General features: G+C 53.9%; 1 protein-coding gene across 1 annotated transcript; it reads left to right on the top strand.

Annotated features, from left to right (window-relative positions):
• Positions 1-4,046: 4,046 nt before the first annotated feature.
• OAZ2 (ornithine decarboxylase antizyme 2) lies at positions 4,047-16,840 on the top strand. Its single transcript, XM_032122923.1, is given in 6 exon segments — positions 4,047-4,184; positions 7,376-7,451; positions 7,453-7,533; positions 12,211-12,386; positions 14,214-14,299; positions 16,090-16,840. Coding segments are annotated over 6 exon segments (573 nt in total). The 5' UTR covers positions 4,047-4,164; the 3' UTR covers positions 16,224-16,840.

Here is a 16,840-nt window from a genome sequence, read left to right as displayed (position 1 = left end):
TGTGAAGCAGATCGAAGACACAGGTGAGTGACACCAACCAATATGACCATTCAAACTATTAAAACCCACCTTGCAGATGGGCACTCAAGACACAGTTCCAGACGCACAGATGGGCCAGCTTCAGGGAATTTATGCACAGCTCACCTCAAAACACAGGGAGCCAAAATCCCAGGAATGCTCCTGGTGCTGTTGTGGTTGTAACAGACACAGACATGTCAGCACAGGGAGACCGAGCTGGCAGAAGGGCTGGGACTGAGGTATGAAAACAAAATTCCCTGGCAGTGTTCACTTTTGTTTTTTTGTTAGGAAAACAAGATCCTCACGTAAAGAAGGAAAAAAAAAAAAAGCAGAAAGGGGATGAAAAGGCGCTGTTGAAAACTTAATTACACCCCCAGATACATGTCCAGCCCTAGAAAGTTCTGAATGACATATTTCTAACGATGTTTTTAAATAACTACAGGGTATTAATTACACTTAAAGCTACCAACCCTTTTCCCTCTGTCTGGAAACCTTTGGAAGTGTTTTTCCATGAGGCAACACTTTTAAGCACAGCCAGCTATGCAGCGCTCCTGCAGGTACTGAGGAACTGTCTGATGTGATGCCCATGGCACACCCCAACGCCGCCCGCACTCCGCTGCACGGGCAGGACACTGCGGAGGGACACATGTGCAGTGCTCCCTGGGGGAACAGACACAGGGAAAGGCTGCACCTCACTGCTCCCCTGGTACAATCCCCTCTGCAGCAGGGCTCTTTCCCTTATCTGAGTGGCCGCGTCACCGCGAGGTCGGCAAGAGCCGCTGTGACTGTGCGGTCACAGAGCCGCCGAGCCGGTGAACTCACTCCTGGCGCTTTCTCACACACAGGCAGAGCCCGGACTGTGGCCAAGGAAGAGCCCAGAGCGAATGTTGGAGGGACAGCCTGTCCTGCAGCAACCCCACTTGCCTCCGTGGCCCCGAACATCTGGGCAGTGTCTCTGCTGTCAGCCCTGTGCACAAGGCGGCTGCGACCGAGCGATCTCGCCTTGGCCTCGCCTCTCTCCCATCCAGGAGCTTCTGTCCCGGCGTCAGGCAGCTCCGAGAGGCTGGAGCCACCTGCCCAGCCCCAGCCCACGAGTGTCACCAGCTCCAGGCACAGAGGGGCTCTGAGTCTGTATTCCCTAGCTGGGGAAAAACTGATCACTTCTTTCCATAGTTTGTCCTCATGGAAAGTATTTTTAAGAGCTACACAGTCCATATATTTAATCACGATAATTAAGGAGATGCTCAAGTAGTGTTTGCAAGCTTCTAAAACAGAAAGGTTGCAGATTGCATCTGTTTTACATCAAAAATTTGGGATAGCCAACCCCAGAACCCAGTGTGACAGAGTAAAGCTATTTGGAGGTGCCCATCCTTCATCAGACTGGCTGTGGCAAAAAGAAACTGTCCAAAAATATGGTGCAACAGCATTTCTCACTGCCGAAATCCTGGGCAGGGCGATAAAACCCAGGGACCGAAGGAAGGCCTGGTGGCACAGAGGGAATGGAGCGATGCAGGACCTTGTGGGGCAGGGAAAGAGAGAGCCAGGAGCACTGCAGGCAGTGTGGCCAGGTGACAGCGACAAGGGAGAGGACAGGCAGGACCTGAGTCCAAGCAAGGTGGTTTTGCTCTGTGAAATACCTGCCTGGGAGCTCAGGGGCAGCACAGAGCTGCCACAGCCCGGCTGTGCCCAGAATATCCCACAGCAGCTCCATGCAGGGAACAGCCTCACATGGCCAAGAATGGCAAGTAAAGAACCCGCCGGGCTCTGCTGGCACCGGCTCCACACAAACAGTGACCCCACGGCCTGGCTGTCAGGCCCAGCCTCACGTGGGAGCTCTGCCACCCCAAAACTGTGGCGCAAGGGCATGTCTCGATGCCAAAGCCCAGGCAGAGCAGGAATGATGAGCCCATTGCTCCCAGCAGGGTTCTTGGTGTTCCCTGCTCCGCTCTCAGGGGACACTGAGGCACAGAGCAAGCGACATGACGGGTGCTCCTAGGGTTTGGCACTGAGACAGGGGCTGCGTCTCCAGGCCAACCCCCTCTTTGGACTCCATCCCCATGGCTTGTCAGGACACCTCTAAGAGCACCCAGCACCCTTCCGGAAAGGGGCTCATGGGAACCGACCCCCAAACCAGCAGTGGCAAAGCGTTGGAGAGCTGTAAGCAGCACCAGACACCTTGTGCTTCACACACTCTCCTCCTCAGCACAGATGGGGACACGCAATAAAAAAAAAAAACCTTCCCAGGGGGATGCAAAAATAATACTATGTACATTCCAACTTCCCAAACAACAATTGCTTGAGAAGCCGGCACTGTGGGAAAGTCTCAGTTCGCTTTTCCTAGGCATTATAAATAGAATCAGGCCTACAAGCAGGGCTGGAAATGTGGAGGAAGGGGGAAAAGGCCATTTAATGGGCTCTGTTTGAACTCGGGCCCTGGCTGATGTCCAGCTTTCTGCAGAACAGCTGGTCCCTTCCTGCCGAGCAAGGGGCAGTGCCGCTGCATTGGGAACTGGGAAGCCCCAGCCCAGGGCTGCTTGTCAGAACCCAGAGCCCTGGAGGCTACGGGGGCAGCGTACCTCAGGCTGCCCATGTGTCACTCAGGAGCCTGCACTGTCATTCAGAAGCTGCCTCTGCCATGCCAGGTGTGAGACCAGGTGGGTCAGCGTGAGATTATGCAGGGCTCCAACCCTGGGGGCTGGCATCCACAGGGACTCCAGAGCTTCTCTTCCAGAGGGCTGCTCAGTCCCTGACCCCATGTGAAGGCTCAGCACCCACCAAGCTCCCTGCAGAACTGAACCCCACAAGTTCTTCAATCTGCCTGGTTCTCCAGGAGTCTCATCTTTGGCTGTGTGACTGTTTTTCTCTTATGGATACACTGCTCACCAAAAGCCCCTGCAGAACCCTGCCATGGGCAGCTCCACATTCTGTTATCCTTGTGTTCATTCCATACTCCGGCTCCTACTTATCTGGGTTACAAGCCTGTTGCATCCCAGGCCACATTTTATGCACCAGCAACATACTTCAAGCAGGATACAGAATCATTGTGTCAGGGAACGGTTTGGGTTGGAAGGGACCTTAAACCCCATCTAGCTGCAACCCCTCTGCCATGGGCAGGGACACCTTCCGCTATCCCAGGCTGCTCCAAGCCCCGTCCAACCTGGGCTTGGACACTGCCAGGGATCCAGGGGCAGCCACAGCTGCTTTGGGCATCCTGTGCCAGGGCCTGCCCAGCCTCGCAGGGAGGAATCTCTTCCCAATCTCTTACCTCTGCACCAGTGGCTTCTTCTGTGTGGCTCCACCAGTGCTCGGCTGCTCATTCCTCGGCCCTATTCCCAAACCTCGTCTCCCACCACCTCCTCCCGTGTTCCTGCCTGGGCCTTGTCACTTCCCACAGCCCAGGCCACCGGCCTGGGGCTACCTGAGACCTGCCCCACAGGGGTGTGGGGGGAAAACGGGGAACCCGAGAAGAATTGGGAGCCTGAGGGGAGGACCGGGACCCTGGAGATAACCGGGAGCCCGAGGAGAGCCGGGAGCCTGAGGGGATGACCGGGACCCTGTGGGTAACCGGGAGCCCGGGGACCACCGGGAGCCTGAGGGGATGACCGGGACCCTGTGGGTAACCGGGAGCCCGGGGACCACCGGGAGCCTGAGGGGATGACCGGGACCCTGTGGGTAACCGGGAGCCCGGGGACCACCGGGAGCCTGAGGGGATGACCGGGACCCTGTGGGTAACCGGGAGCCCGGGGACCACCGGGAGCCTGAGGGGATGACCGGGACCCTGTGGGTAACCGGGAGCCCGGGGACCACCGGGAGCCTCAGGCGCGCTCCCCTCAGCCCCCTCCAGGGCCGCTGGGGGCGCGCGCGCCCGCGCGGCTCGGTGACGTCACACACGCGGGGGGCGGTGCGAGGCGGGGGCGTGGCCGGGCGCGCGCTTTTGTTTGGGGCGGCGCGTGCCCGGGCTGCCCGCGCGCCGCGGGGCGGGGCCGGGGGCGGGGCCGGGCGCGCGCGGCGGGGGGGCGTGTCCGCGCGCGGGCCCGCGGGGTCAGTCGGAGCGCGGCGCCGAGCGGAGCGGAGCGGGGGCACAGCCGGGGCACAGCCGGGCACCAGCGCCAGCAGCGACCGCAGCCGCACCGGAGCGAGCCCAGGATGATAAACACCCAGGACAGGTGCGCGGCGCGCCCCCTGCTCTCCCTCGCTCCTCAGCGCGGCGGCGGCGGGCGGGCCCGGGGGCGCGGGCGGGCGCTGAGGCGGCGGGGAGGCCGCGGGACGTGGGGAGGCCGCTCCGCCTTTCTCCGTTTAAAATCCTCATCGAGGCGTCGCTTCCCCGTTGAGGAACCTCCCGTGGGTGGGTCTGGGCTCGCCGGGGCCTGAGCACCTCTCTCAGAGCAGCCCTCGCCGCGGCGGGGTCCGAGCGCTCCCTCCCCGCACCCCCCGCGCCTCTCTCTGCCTGCAGAAAGGTGGCTTTTCCGGGCAGGTTGGGTGCCAGCAGGCACGAACTTGCGGGATCTCTGTATTTTTCTCAGCTGACCGATTTATGTCGTGTGTCTGTTCCTTGTTTAGAGTCCCCAGAGTGTCATTTCCTGCGCCTCTGTCGCCGATAAGAGCCCAGAGGATGCGTATGAAGCAGCCTTGGTTCTTGGCCGCTGTCTGTGTGGGAGATGCTTGAGCTGTGCTGTGTTCATCAGATGGTTGTTTACAATTTGCTCCTCAAATCGGGCTCCTGGATATGTGTCTAGCATTATTATTATTATTATTGTTATGCAGCTGCATCTCCAGTGCCTGTTTTGGGAAGGGGCAGAAAGGAAAACAAACAAAACAGTCATTTCTCCAACGTCAGGGGAGCCCTGTCGATTCTTCCATCTGGTCTAAGTGTTCAAAACAAATAAAATCCCCAAAACACAAGGAAATGTGCCGATTTTGACCCCCGATGTGCTGGTGGTAATCCCAGCCTGGCTCCGGGTGCCGGGGCTGCCTAGGAACAGCTGTGATGGGGTTTTGAAGTTGCCGAGCTGCCCTTTGCACTTCCCAGGGACAGGGCACGGGGTTGGGATCGCTGGGAGTTTAGGGAGTTAAAATTACACCCGCGGGATGAGAGCGTAACACCGGCCTCCAGCTCCCCTTTCGGGCAGGGCTCAGCCGAGCAGCTTTTACTGAGGAGTCTCTCCAGGGAAAGGCCTTGGTGATCTAAATGCATCTTAATTTCAACCAAGCTGCAGGAAAGCAGCTTCTCCGAGGAGGAGAGACATCAGAAGGGAGCACAAACCTAACTTGCAAGCAATAAGCAGGCCGCAGGGAGAGTTGCCGTTTGCACAAGGATGCATGAAGGGATCAGACGCTGCCGGGTGTTTGCATGAATTTCTTCCCAGGGAGCTGAAGCACAGCTGGAGAAAGCAAAAGCCCTTTTAATCTGTGCCCCACACGCACTCTCTCCCCTGAGGGTGCTGCTCTCAGAGCCCTTATCCTGGAGGGGATAGTGGTGGCATGCAGGGACCCTGATTTTGGAGGGGGAGAGTGGAGGTGTGTGGATTTGGGCCAGGACGTGCAGGCAGCAGCTGAAGGGGGCTGGTGTTTTGACTTCTGCATGTGCCAGAGGAAGTGAAACTGGGAAGTGTCTTGGGCTGCTTTGCATGAAAACTGCCTCTCTGTTTAATTTTTTTTTTTTCCCACAACTCCACTTCATTATCCAGCTTCTCGATGCCTTGGCCGCAAGTTGGAAAGAGCTATCAATAGTACATTGTTGGCTGGAGGGTAGAGGGAGGAGGGAAGGGAATAACAAAGCTGCCAACAGCTTTCTGGGGGTGGGGACGGCACAAAGTGCTTTGTCATCCTCTCGACATCCACTACTACTGAACACACACTGGCCCATTGATAGCCCGAGGCACACCAGGCAGCACAGAACACCGGGCTTTGCCCCCAGACGTCTCCTGGTGTATTTAAACTGCCTTTTCTTCAAGAGGTCCCTGCTCTAGCACATGGGAATGCTGCCCCAGAGCCCCGTCTAGCGAACCCTGGGGGAGGGAATATGTGGAGGAAGAGTATTAGTGTTTCCTGTAGAAAGATGGTTTTGGTGGTAGGTGGTGAGCAGAGATCCGTGGCGAATTCTGCCTTGAGCGTTCGTGAGTTAGGTTTTTGGCACTCAGAAATGCCAAATTTTAGTAGTTTGTTTGCAGCTGGCACAGGCAAGCTGCAAGGCCGGTGGATAGGGCTTGGAACAACCTGGTGTAGTGGAAGATGTCCCTGCCCGTGGCAGGGGGTGGAACTGGATGGGCTTTAAGGTCCCTCCCAGCCCAAACCAGTCTGATTCCGTGTTTTTAGGCATCTCAGGTGGTTCTGACAGTGCAGATCTTTACTTGGTGTTTGGATACTTAAGCCTGTCTGCCTCGTGGAGAGGGATTAGAGTGGAAAAACACTGCATTGAGAACAGCTCGAGTGAGAAGTTTCAGGGCAGACAGTGAGTTGTCAGTACAGCTGCAGAATTTATCCACTTTAGCCTCATTCCTCACTCCGTGCTCATGAAAACCCTCCCTCACCCCGTTGTTTTGGTGGTGCTTCCATAGCTTTGTGCCGGTGTGTTTCATAACGGGAGCACTGGGGAAGGACTGGTTTCCCTGCATGGCTTTTGCAGGCTGTGCTAGAGGAACATTGCTGAGCCTCAGCACAGAGCTCTTGTGGTGCTGAGAGAGGAACCAAGGCTCCAGAAGTAAAATAATTTGCTTTGATGAGCTTCCTAAAAGCTGGAGCAGGTATTAAAGCCTGTGTCCAAAGCGATCCTGGAAGACCGTGTGTAGGACTTCCAAACAAACTTGGAAACTGCAAGGGAAATGTGTTTTCTTGCTGTTCAAAGTAGCTCTGTGGGGTGAACTTGTAGTTTTTAGGGTTGGGGTGGAGGATGCTTGCATGACATTTTGTGTGTGTGTGAAAACATCGCCGTGGACATCGCGGAGCGTGTTGAAGGCATTTGAAGAACCGATCCTTTCACTCCTCCTGGGTCTGAAAATGTGAAACTTAAACCTTCTCCTCCTGGGCCCTGTTGATCTATTTGTAGATATTTGTCTCTAGAAAATGTGTGCTCATCTGGTCATGTGTTCCCAGCCATCTGCTCCTGGCAGCCTTCCAGGCCTCCCTTATTAGCATGAGGTTGCTCAGCACTCTCTCTGGGTTCCTGGCTCCAGCCCCTCCTCCATTCCTAACAAAACACGCTGGGTTCTAGTGCCACTGGGGCAGGGGGTGGTTTCGATGTTGCCATCTGGGTGCTGTGGAGGAGCAGGGATACAAATGATTTGGGGGTTTGAGAAGCTGGAGCCTCTGAAATGTGATCCCTGCTAATGTAACCTGGTGCTCTCTCTTTTTCTTGCAGTAGTATTTTACCTTTGAGTAACTGTCCCCAGCTGCAGTGCTGCAGGCACATCGTTCCAGGGCCTCTGTGGTGCTCCTGATGCCCCTCACCCACTGTCGAAGATCCCCGGTGGGCGAGGGGGTGGCAGGGATCCTTCTCTTTCAGCTCTGATATATAAGGTGAGAAAGATTTAACATCTGTACACTGACTTGTACCTGTGTTACAACTGTGCTCAGTTTCTTTCGGAGTCTGATGGGAGTAAATGCAAAGAACTCCAAGATAATAAGTGGGAGAATAGGTAATTTTTCAGGGACTGAGCTGCAAGCAGGTCTCTCCTGCTTAAATATCACCTGTTTATTAAGAAATGAGAGACCATTGTGCAGCAGATCATTCACCAGCCTGTCCCCTGGGCCCTGCTGCAGCTATTGTACACAGAGCCCGCATTATCATAACATGAAAGGGCTTCTGAAATGTCTGGCAGCGAGAGGAAGCGGGAAGCAGAAAGGTGAAACGCAGCGAGGGGAGGGCTGATAAGCGCCTTCCTGCGCCCTGGTCCGGAAGGTGAAGCTGTCGGGGCCTGGGAGCTGCCTGAACCGAGGTGCAGATGGGAGAGGCAGCCATGCAGCTCCCAGGCAGGGGTGCCTCTAGAACATGAGCACAGGCAGGGCAAGATCAGGAAGGCTTTGTGTCTGCAGGCTTGCAGCTCTCTCATTTTGTGTTCCTCTTCATTCCACGGGACCTTTCCTTTCAAATGAGGAGACCTGGCTGCTCCTTCCTGTAGAGTAATTGGCACTTGTGTGACTTGGCTCACATCTGTCTCCTTTCTGGGACAAGGGCTGCTCTTCCATTTAGATGAGGCAGCCTGAATTTATGCTCATCTTGCAAATTTGGCTGTTGAGCCAGGGGTGTTGTCACAGGCGTTAGACCTGATTTTTAATTAACCCGTGGGTGGCACACAGATGTTACATGATGAAAAGATACAGACTCTTTTGGGCCACAGCTCCAGAGTCTCCTCTTGGAGTTTCTGAGAGAATCACAGACCTCATGGTTGCTTTCAGAGTTACCTTTGGTGAATTTTCAGCACTTTTCTCACCCACTTCCCTTGCAAAATGTCAACCTCTGAGCCTCCGGTGACAAGATCCCATCAGTTTAATGCTCGAGGTGAACTGTCACAGATGTTTGGGGGGTACAGAGGGGTACAGACTCCAGAGAAGCAGCACAGTGGGCTTCCTGTCACAGAAAGAAGGTACAAAAATAGCTTCAAGAGGGCTCAGGACAAGTAGTTAATTCCCCTCTGGGTGGGAAATGGGAACTCCTGCCAGCCAGCTTTGCCAAGCCTCATGTGAGCACCAGGCAAGGCCCAGAGGCAGAAAATGGGCTCAGCATGGAGGAGGAGGGTGGGAGGAATCATGGTTTGGTGACTTTGGAGTCTTTGATTCCAGTACAGCCTTGAACTTGCACAGATTTTGGTAGTGGTGTGTAGGCAAGGGGCATGTCTTCCAGATAACTGCATCTCAGAAATATGGATGGAATTCTTCCTGGATTTATTGCTTGACAAAACTAGCAGAATCTATCAGAAAATCAGCCCCTTCTGTAACAAAGGATCATGGAATTGTTTGGGTTGGAAAAACCCTCTAAGGTCATTGAGTCCAACTGTTCCACCAGCACTGCCATGTTCACTACTAACCCATGTCCCCAGGTGCCGAATCCACAGGGCTTTTAAATCCCTCCAGGGATGGTGACTCCAGCATTTCTCTGGGCAGCCTGTGCCAGGGCTGGACAGTTCTTTTGGAGAAAACATTCTCCCTAAGATGCAACCTCCCCTGGCCTGGAAATGGTTGAGGTCATTTCCTCTCATCCCATCCCTTGTTCCCTGGGAACAGAGCACAACTCCCACCTGGCTGCACCCTCCTGTCAGGGAGTTGCAGAGAGCAAGAACGTCCCCCATGAACCTTCTTTTCTCCAGGCTGAGCCCCCCCGCTGCTGCTCCTCATCAGACTTGTGCTCCAGACCCTTCCCCAACTCTGTTCCCTTCTCTGGACATGCTCCAGCCCCTCAACGTCTGTCTTGGAATGAGGGGCACAGAACTCACCCCAGGATTTGAGGTGTGTCAGACCTCAGAGGGGTTACAGGGCTCTGTCTGCCCCCTCGGTCACCCACTCAGTCTGGCAGTGCTGTAGTTACAGCAGCCTGAGCTTTCCAGCCAGCAGCCACCAGCATGACCTGGAAAGGCATCTGGATCCAGAAGCTTAAGTCCTTTTTCCAGCTGTATCAGCTGTTCCAGTCCCAGGGATGACCTTTCCGAGCACGCCTGCCTCTGCCGGCGCATGCAGCACTCGGGTACATCGCTGCTATAAATCGGGGCTCCCTGTAAGTGCTGGCATTTTTGTGTTAAGAGACTTAAAGCTCAGCCCTCCATCCGGGGAGCTCTGCTGGAGCTGGGAATGCCACAGTGCCCAGTGAGCAGCTGAGACATGCCCTGGCTGGCAGACTTGGCAGGAGGCTGCAGGTGTAGCACATGCCAGCAGCCGGTGCTTCCACGCCTTTCTCCAGCCACTTGGCCAGGGTGGATCATAACATCCTTCCTTCTGACCCTGCCAACACGCCAGGGCCTCCTCCTGTCCTTCCTGGGACATCTGAGGAGCGGAGCAGAGCTGGAGAATCTTGGGCTCAGTGAATTGGAAACAAGTGGAAGTTGGTCCTCGCGACTTTGTGTTGCTGAAACGGAGCCGGAGGGCTGGGGAGCCAGGGTTTGGGCAGCTGGGTAAAATTCAGTCTGGTGGCAGGGGATTTTGTCCACAGGAACATGGCAGGGGGATTCTGTGTGGGGATTTTTCCAGGGTGAACTAAAACCGAGTGCTTGTTGTGTAAACAGGATTTTGCTTTGAGCAGCTTCCAAAGAATTCTGGGCTGCTGCTGCTGCTTCACAGGAGCAGCCCACAGAGCCCTTCTCTTCCCCGGCATCTCTTGTTTGGATGCCTAGAAATAAAGTGTCAGCTGCCCCAGCCAGGCTGTGTAAATGTAATTCCCACTGAACTGGGGGAACTGGTTCTGTTAATCCCTGTGGTCGTGCTGTCTTTGGCTCCTAGGCTGTCACAGGGGGGTTTCAGTGGAACAACCTCACTGGGTTTAGAGCACTGGACATAATTTCTGGTGACAAGGAGGTTCTGAACCAAATGGCTCAGAATGCTTTTCCCTTCCTGTGGCAGTGCCAGTCTTCCCACCCAAAGGCACACCTCCCATGTCAATCCCAGCCTGCTTTCCTTACCTTCCTCACCCGGTTTCAGTCTTGTGAGCATGGGAAAAGCACAATCTGTGAGCTTTTCTGGAGAGAAGGATGTTTCCTGGAACAGAAACACCTTCTACACTAAAACAACAGCTATAAAGGCTCCTGTGAAGTCACTGCTGAAGGATATGTACATAAGTCCCTTGGATTTGGTTTTTTTTAAGTACTTCTGTACTCAGCCCTGCCTCTCTCTGCTGGCTTCATCACAGCCACAGCCTGACCTCACTGGAGCAGCTCTCAGTGCATTTCTGGTGCATTCAGCCACTCAGACTTCCTTCAAACTCTGTGAATAAACTTATTTCCTACAGGATATTTATTCTGATGAAGTGTAAACTTGTTTTTCAGCTCAGCTTTGTGGGCTTTCAATGAATGGCAGCTTCCTCTGCTCTGCTTTCCGAGGCCAGGCAGCTCCCACTTTGCACATGGTGTAACTTTGTCACCAGTGTGAATGTCCTCGGCGGCTTCTCTGTCATACAATAGTCAAACCAAGGGGCATCTATTTTAAGACACGAGGTAATAGGAATTAAAGCACTGGGACAGTGGCTGGAGGAGCCTGGAAAGGCTTGTAAGGAGCTGCTGAATTAATCATCCTGTTAAAATAAAATACTTGGAGGCTGGGCAGTTGCTCACCCAGTGACCCAGTGGAGTGAACCACTGCCCACCCACCTGCTGAGGAGGGAGGGACACAGGGCCCTGCAGGTGCTCTCATGACCTCGAGTATCTGCTTTACTTCTGCCCTTCAAAGCTGTGCAGATGCCTGTGAATGTGAGGGACAGGGACACACAAGCTGTCACCAGGCACAGGGGATGGTTCAGCTTCACTGCAGTTACAGCATTAACTCAGGGCTCTGCTGCTTTTGCTGGGGCTCTTTGCATTGGAACATGGAAATCATTACTGGGCAAGCCAAGTGCCTGCAGGAATTGTCTGAAGGAATAGAGCCTTAACCACGGAATTGTTTTCTAGGAACTGCTGAGCTGATCCCAAGTGATCTGCATGCTTGGCATTCTCATGGGGCAGGGCTGGGGAGGGACGTGTGTGTTTGTGGTCTCTGGAGAAGACCTCCTCGCAAGCTTCACATCGGCTCTGGAATCTCCCTGCGCTCTGTGTTTCCCTCCCTTACACCAGGAGGCAAACCATTGGTTATAAAATCTGGGAAAGCAATTTGTGGTCACTCCTGGAACAGAAAGGCTGTGGTGGGGAATGGGGAGGTACCAAAACTGGTTGGGCTGCGGCAGCAGAAGCTCTGCCAGTGTGTTGGGTCCAGTTGTGTTCCTGGAAGGGCAGTTCATGAAGCACCACCAGATGTGGCTGGGGAGGCAGTGAGGGAGTGGAGTCTTCTACTCTGAAATTTAATATTATGTCAATATGTAACACTACATTCCCTTAACAGGAGAACACAGCTATAAATCACTCTGAGGGCTGAGAACTGTGTGGTGTGTCCCTGAGCCAGCAAAAAGGGAAGGGAAAATCATAATCCTCTTCTCAGTAAAACCCTAAGACCCTTCCTTTGCATTTGCTGTCTCCAGTTGTCCCCTGGCTGTGCAGGACTTTACATTTTTTATTTTCCCAGGATGAGAAGATCACTGTTAGCCAAGATGTCCCAGTGCACGAAGGGAAGCCTCACATTGTCCACTTCCAGTACAAGGTCACAGAGGTGAAGACCTCCTCCTGGGATGCAGTGCTCTCAAACCAGAGCCTCTTTGTGGAAATCCCTGATGGATTATTAGCTGATGGAAGCAAAGAAGGGTAAGTTCTGGATCCCAAAGGTGCAGCTGTGGCTCCTGTGGGGCAGGACTTCGCTTACATGGGTGATGGTGGACAGACACCCCATCCCTGGAAGTGTTCCAGGCCAGGCTGGATGGGGCTTGGAGCAGTATGGTCTAGTGGAAGGTGTCCCTGCCCATAGCAGGGGTTGGAACGAGATGAGTTTTAAGGTCCCTTCCAACCCAAACCGTCCTGGGATTCCAAGCTGTGTGCAGGGAGAATGGGCTGTGCAATGGCAGCTCTGTTCATGGTTTGTGCACATTCTGCTCCCTTGTCTGCAGAGTCCCCCATGGGAACATTTTCCCCCCAGTGGTAATTCCAGATGAGCTGCCATTTTTTGAGTCCCAACACTAATGAAAAACAAGCAATAAATGAGCAGAGTGAATCTTTGTATACTCTGCTACAGAAAGCCAACAAGATTCTCTCTGATATTTTATTATTTTTTCATTTTATTTTTCCGCTGGCCACTTGGCAAGCCTATCTTGGCTGGTTTTCCTCTCTTCCAGGGAAGAAAAAACCCCTCCATCCTATTGATGCTCTCCTCGTCAGTAGGTGGATCTGCTCTTGGAGCGCTGCCGCGCTGGCGCCGGGCTCTGCCAGCAGCTCTGATTTTTCTCTTGGCAGAATCCGCTCGTGTTCTGTCCAGACAGCTCTGCTCTGGGAAGTTTGGGTAAACGCAGCTTCCAGAGCAGCTCCTCCTGCCAAGTGCTGTGCCAGAGGTCTCCGCTGCAGCGTAGATATGGCTTTGCTGGATTCCTCTGTGGAGCAATCCGCTCCGCCTAAATCTCCAAGCAGGCTTCAGCCCTCGGTGACACGAGCTAATTAAGGAAAAACCCACTGGTGTGCACCTTCAGGAAGTGGCAGTGTTGCTGCTGTCTCGCACTTGTCTCATTTGACTCTGAGTCCAGATAAATGTTTGTGTAATTTCTGCGGTTGGCCCGTAAATCTCTGGGCTCTCCCGGGAATGGGTCCTTCTGGGAGGGGATTTATTTGCCAGTGTCATTGTGACTTAAAGCACAATTTTGTCAGGTTATTTTTAGCTGGGTGAAACAGCCGAGGAGAGGCCATAATTAAAGTAGTTCATTAACATATTAACAGAACCCTTGCAAATTTAATCTCCTGCGCTGCTGTGCTGACGGCTGGTTAATGAGATGTGGAGTGAAGGCCTGTTTGTCACTGCTCTGGCAGCGCCAGTGGTTACAAGTGACAGCAGTTGCTCCGTGTGCCACCCCGGAGGCTCGCAGAGGGGTTACTGCAGCACCGCTTCCATCAAGAGGTGGCAGAAATAATCCAGCTGGAAAGGCAGGAAGCGAGGATTCAGGGGGCAGCAGCTGTGCCAAGCAGCCGATGCGCTCAGGAAATGGCTTTGCCTGCGCACACATTCTCTGGGGATGGTTGGCTCTCCTTTTCTGCCTGCCATGAGCTCGGTTCTGGGCGGTTTTCCTTCCCAAAAAGCACAGAACTCCCAGATCCCCCCTGTGCATTGTCAGGGAATGCAGCCTGGCCTGGGAGCAGCTGCGATATTCCGCTTCCTGCCTACGAAGGCTTCAGTCCCAAAGCACCACGGGTGGGGAGGGTGTTTGTGGCTGTGAGGACAGGGACTTGTCGTGACTCGGAGCAAGGACAGCTCTTGAATCTGCAGGGCAGGAAGCCCATTGTTTCAGCACCCATTGTTCGCTGGAAGGGGGCTGTAAACAATCTTTGTGTCTGAAAACATCCAAACAGTTGATAATTCGATAATGCTCAGAGGCTTCCTCAGGACAGGACTTCCCAGAGCTGATGTCCTTTTGTCTTCCCCCTCCTTGGCAGGTTGTCAGCACTGCTGGAGTTTGCTGAAGAAAAAATGAAAGTCAACTATGTCTTCATCTGCTTCAGAAAAAGCAGAGAAGATCGAGGTGAGGGCTGGCCCGCGCTTGGGTTTGCTCCTGACATCCCACACGGTGCTGCTGAACCTGTAAAGAAACTTGGTAATCCCAGGGCAAGACCCACAGGACCCTCCTAGTGCAGGGGTTGTTATGTGCCTAATTCTTAGAGGAATAGTTTCCTGTGGAGGAAATAAGCCCTTTTTGGAGGGTAAGGGTGAAGGGAGTGTTGTGGTTTCTCCAGCAGGTCTGCTGGGTAGGGCTTGGAGCACCTGGTCTAGTGGAAGTTGTCCCTGCCCATGGCAGTGGGGTGGAACTCCATGAGCTTTAAGTCCCTTCCAGCCCAAACCAATCTGGGATTCCATGATAAGACCTGGTTTGGTGCCCTGCCATTAAATACTCTGGTGCAAAAAGCTGCTCCTGAATGATTTGGGGGGTTTTCTCATCCAAAGTCAGTTAATATTCCCCTTTTGGTGAGCAGTGAAGTCTCTGTTTGGCACCAGGCTGCTCTGACCTGGAAGGTGAAACCAGGGAGGAGTTATTAGATGGAAAATAAGCACTTAAACCCTGTTGCCCTGAAATTCATCAGCTTTTTAAAGATCTCCTGGCACTTCTGTCCTTTCCAGGCTTACAGGTAATCCTGGCCCTGGCTCGAGATGCTTATGGCTTTGGGGGCTGCATTAGGATCTAAAGATAGACGTGTTGGGTCAGGGATTACAGCCGGGGGGCGGCTGGGGACATGTCACTCTAAATCCCACCAGACTCAGGCTGTATCCTAGCGAGTAACTCCAACCCCAGTTCTAATTTTACTCTGCAGCTTCATGAGCTGCCCCGGCTTCTCTGAAATGAAGGCCCTTAGCAGAGCTAAGCTGAGCTGAGCCTAGGAAGATGTCATCATCCCATATTACCATGCCAGGAATAATTTCCAAATCAAGTCCTGGCTGTTATGTCACCACCAGCACTGGTTTGCGTAGGTGGCCCCCGCAGAGGCTGGGGACAGGGGACAGCCAATGCCAGGGGTTGTTGTAGGAATTCTGGAGGGCTCCAGATCCTGGGTCCTTGTCTATGCAGCTGAAATTCAGTGCTGCCAGAAAATACCTTCAGGAGCTCCTCTACATGGTCATTCAGTGTCCTGGAGCGGATCGCCCGAGGGTGCCGCAGGAGTGGGACACTGCACCAGGGTGAGTGCCACAGGTCACGGGAAGCCATTGCTCCAGTGACACAGGCACAGCATCACAGAACCGTATCTGACAGCCCCGAGGTCTGGGGGCTTCTGGGCTGGCCCCGCTCTGAATCCCCACATGTAACCCAAAGTGGCTTTCCTGAGGTCCCACCCCGGGCTGTGCAGAGCTGTCTGGAGTTTCCACTGAGCTCCAGGACCTCCTTATGGAGACAGCAAATGCCTCGTCCCTAAGCAGATTCCTCTTTGCTGCTCTCTGTCCTCTCTCGGCACTCTGGGGATGCTGGGGCAGGACAAAACGTGTGGGATGGCCACATGCGTCCTGGGAAAGCGGGGATGTGCACCTGGTGCAGGCAGACCACCAACCACTGCTGTTTCTCACGGGGGATAAAAGAAACATTGCAGGAGAAATATGGACAAAGCTGCTCAGCTGCACAGCTGAAATCCCTTCACACTTAGGAGCAGCTGCGATGAGCACAGGAGGAGACAAAAACCCCTGCTGGAGAGGGCTGTGCTTCTCTGCATCGGAGGCTCTGGATGCACTCATAGAGGGTGTCCCATGCACTTGGATGGATATTCATGGCTCAAGGGAGAGGTAAAGAGGATTATTCCTGGTGGTAACAGATTTCCTTCTCTTTGGTAGCTCCACTCCTGAAGACATTCAGCTTCTTGGGCTTTGAGATCGTGCGGCCTGGCCATCCCGCTGTCCCGTCACGGCCGGACGTGATGTTCATGGTGTACCCCCTGGATCAGAGCTCTTCCTCCGATGAAGAATAGCTGCAGAGGGGGACTCCAGCAGGACCCCAATTTGCTGTGGAGGGGAGAGGGGACCACCTCCTTTCCTGAGGAAAGGGAAGCCAAGCTTCTGTTGGACTGCAAGCGCATTTCTCATTGTTAGATTGGGCTGTGTATCCCCAGAGTTGACTCTCATTGAAGCGTGTTGCCTAGAGAACTATCTATCACACATGTAATCATCACTAGGAAAAGGAAGATGTTCATGAACTGGCATAGGAGCTCTTCCCATGCAGCTGCGTGGTGTGGGAGCCCTGGGGTCGGTACCACCTTCGGGACTCCTCCCGACCTGCGTCGGTGCCTCCTGCCCGCCCGGCGTGGGCTCAGCTGGGACACCTGTTCATTTCCCACTCAAGACCTTAAAAACGGCCTGGCTTGGTGTGGGGCACATGCAGGAGACGCTCGAGTCTATCCTTTAACACTACATTAAACCCCCCATGCGTCTCCACTACGATGCTGGTTTAACTGGTCTAACCTTTATTTTTCCCTTTTTTGAAAACTTCTTGCTCTTCCAGCTTTTGTTTTACGCAGTCTTAACCCTGTTCCATGTTCCCACTGCACTATCACGGCATTCAATAAAAGGGGCATTCAGATGAACTTCA

Source organism: Corvus moneduloides, chromosome 13 (assembly GCF_009650955.1).
Source record: "Corvus moneduloides isolate bCorMon1 chromosome 13, bCorMon1.pri, whole genome shotgun sequence".
Classification (NCBI taxonomy): Eukaryota; Metazoa; Chordata; class Aves; order Passeriformes; family Corvidae; genus Corvus; species Corvus moneduloides.
The sequence above is the reverse complement of the archived record's forward strand: the minus strand, read 5'-3'. Positions and strand labels throughout refer to the sequence as shown.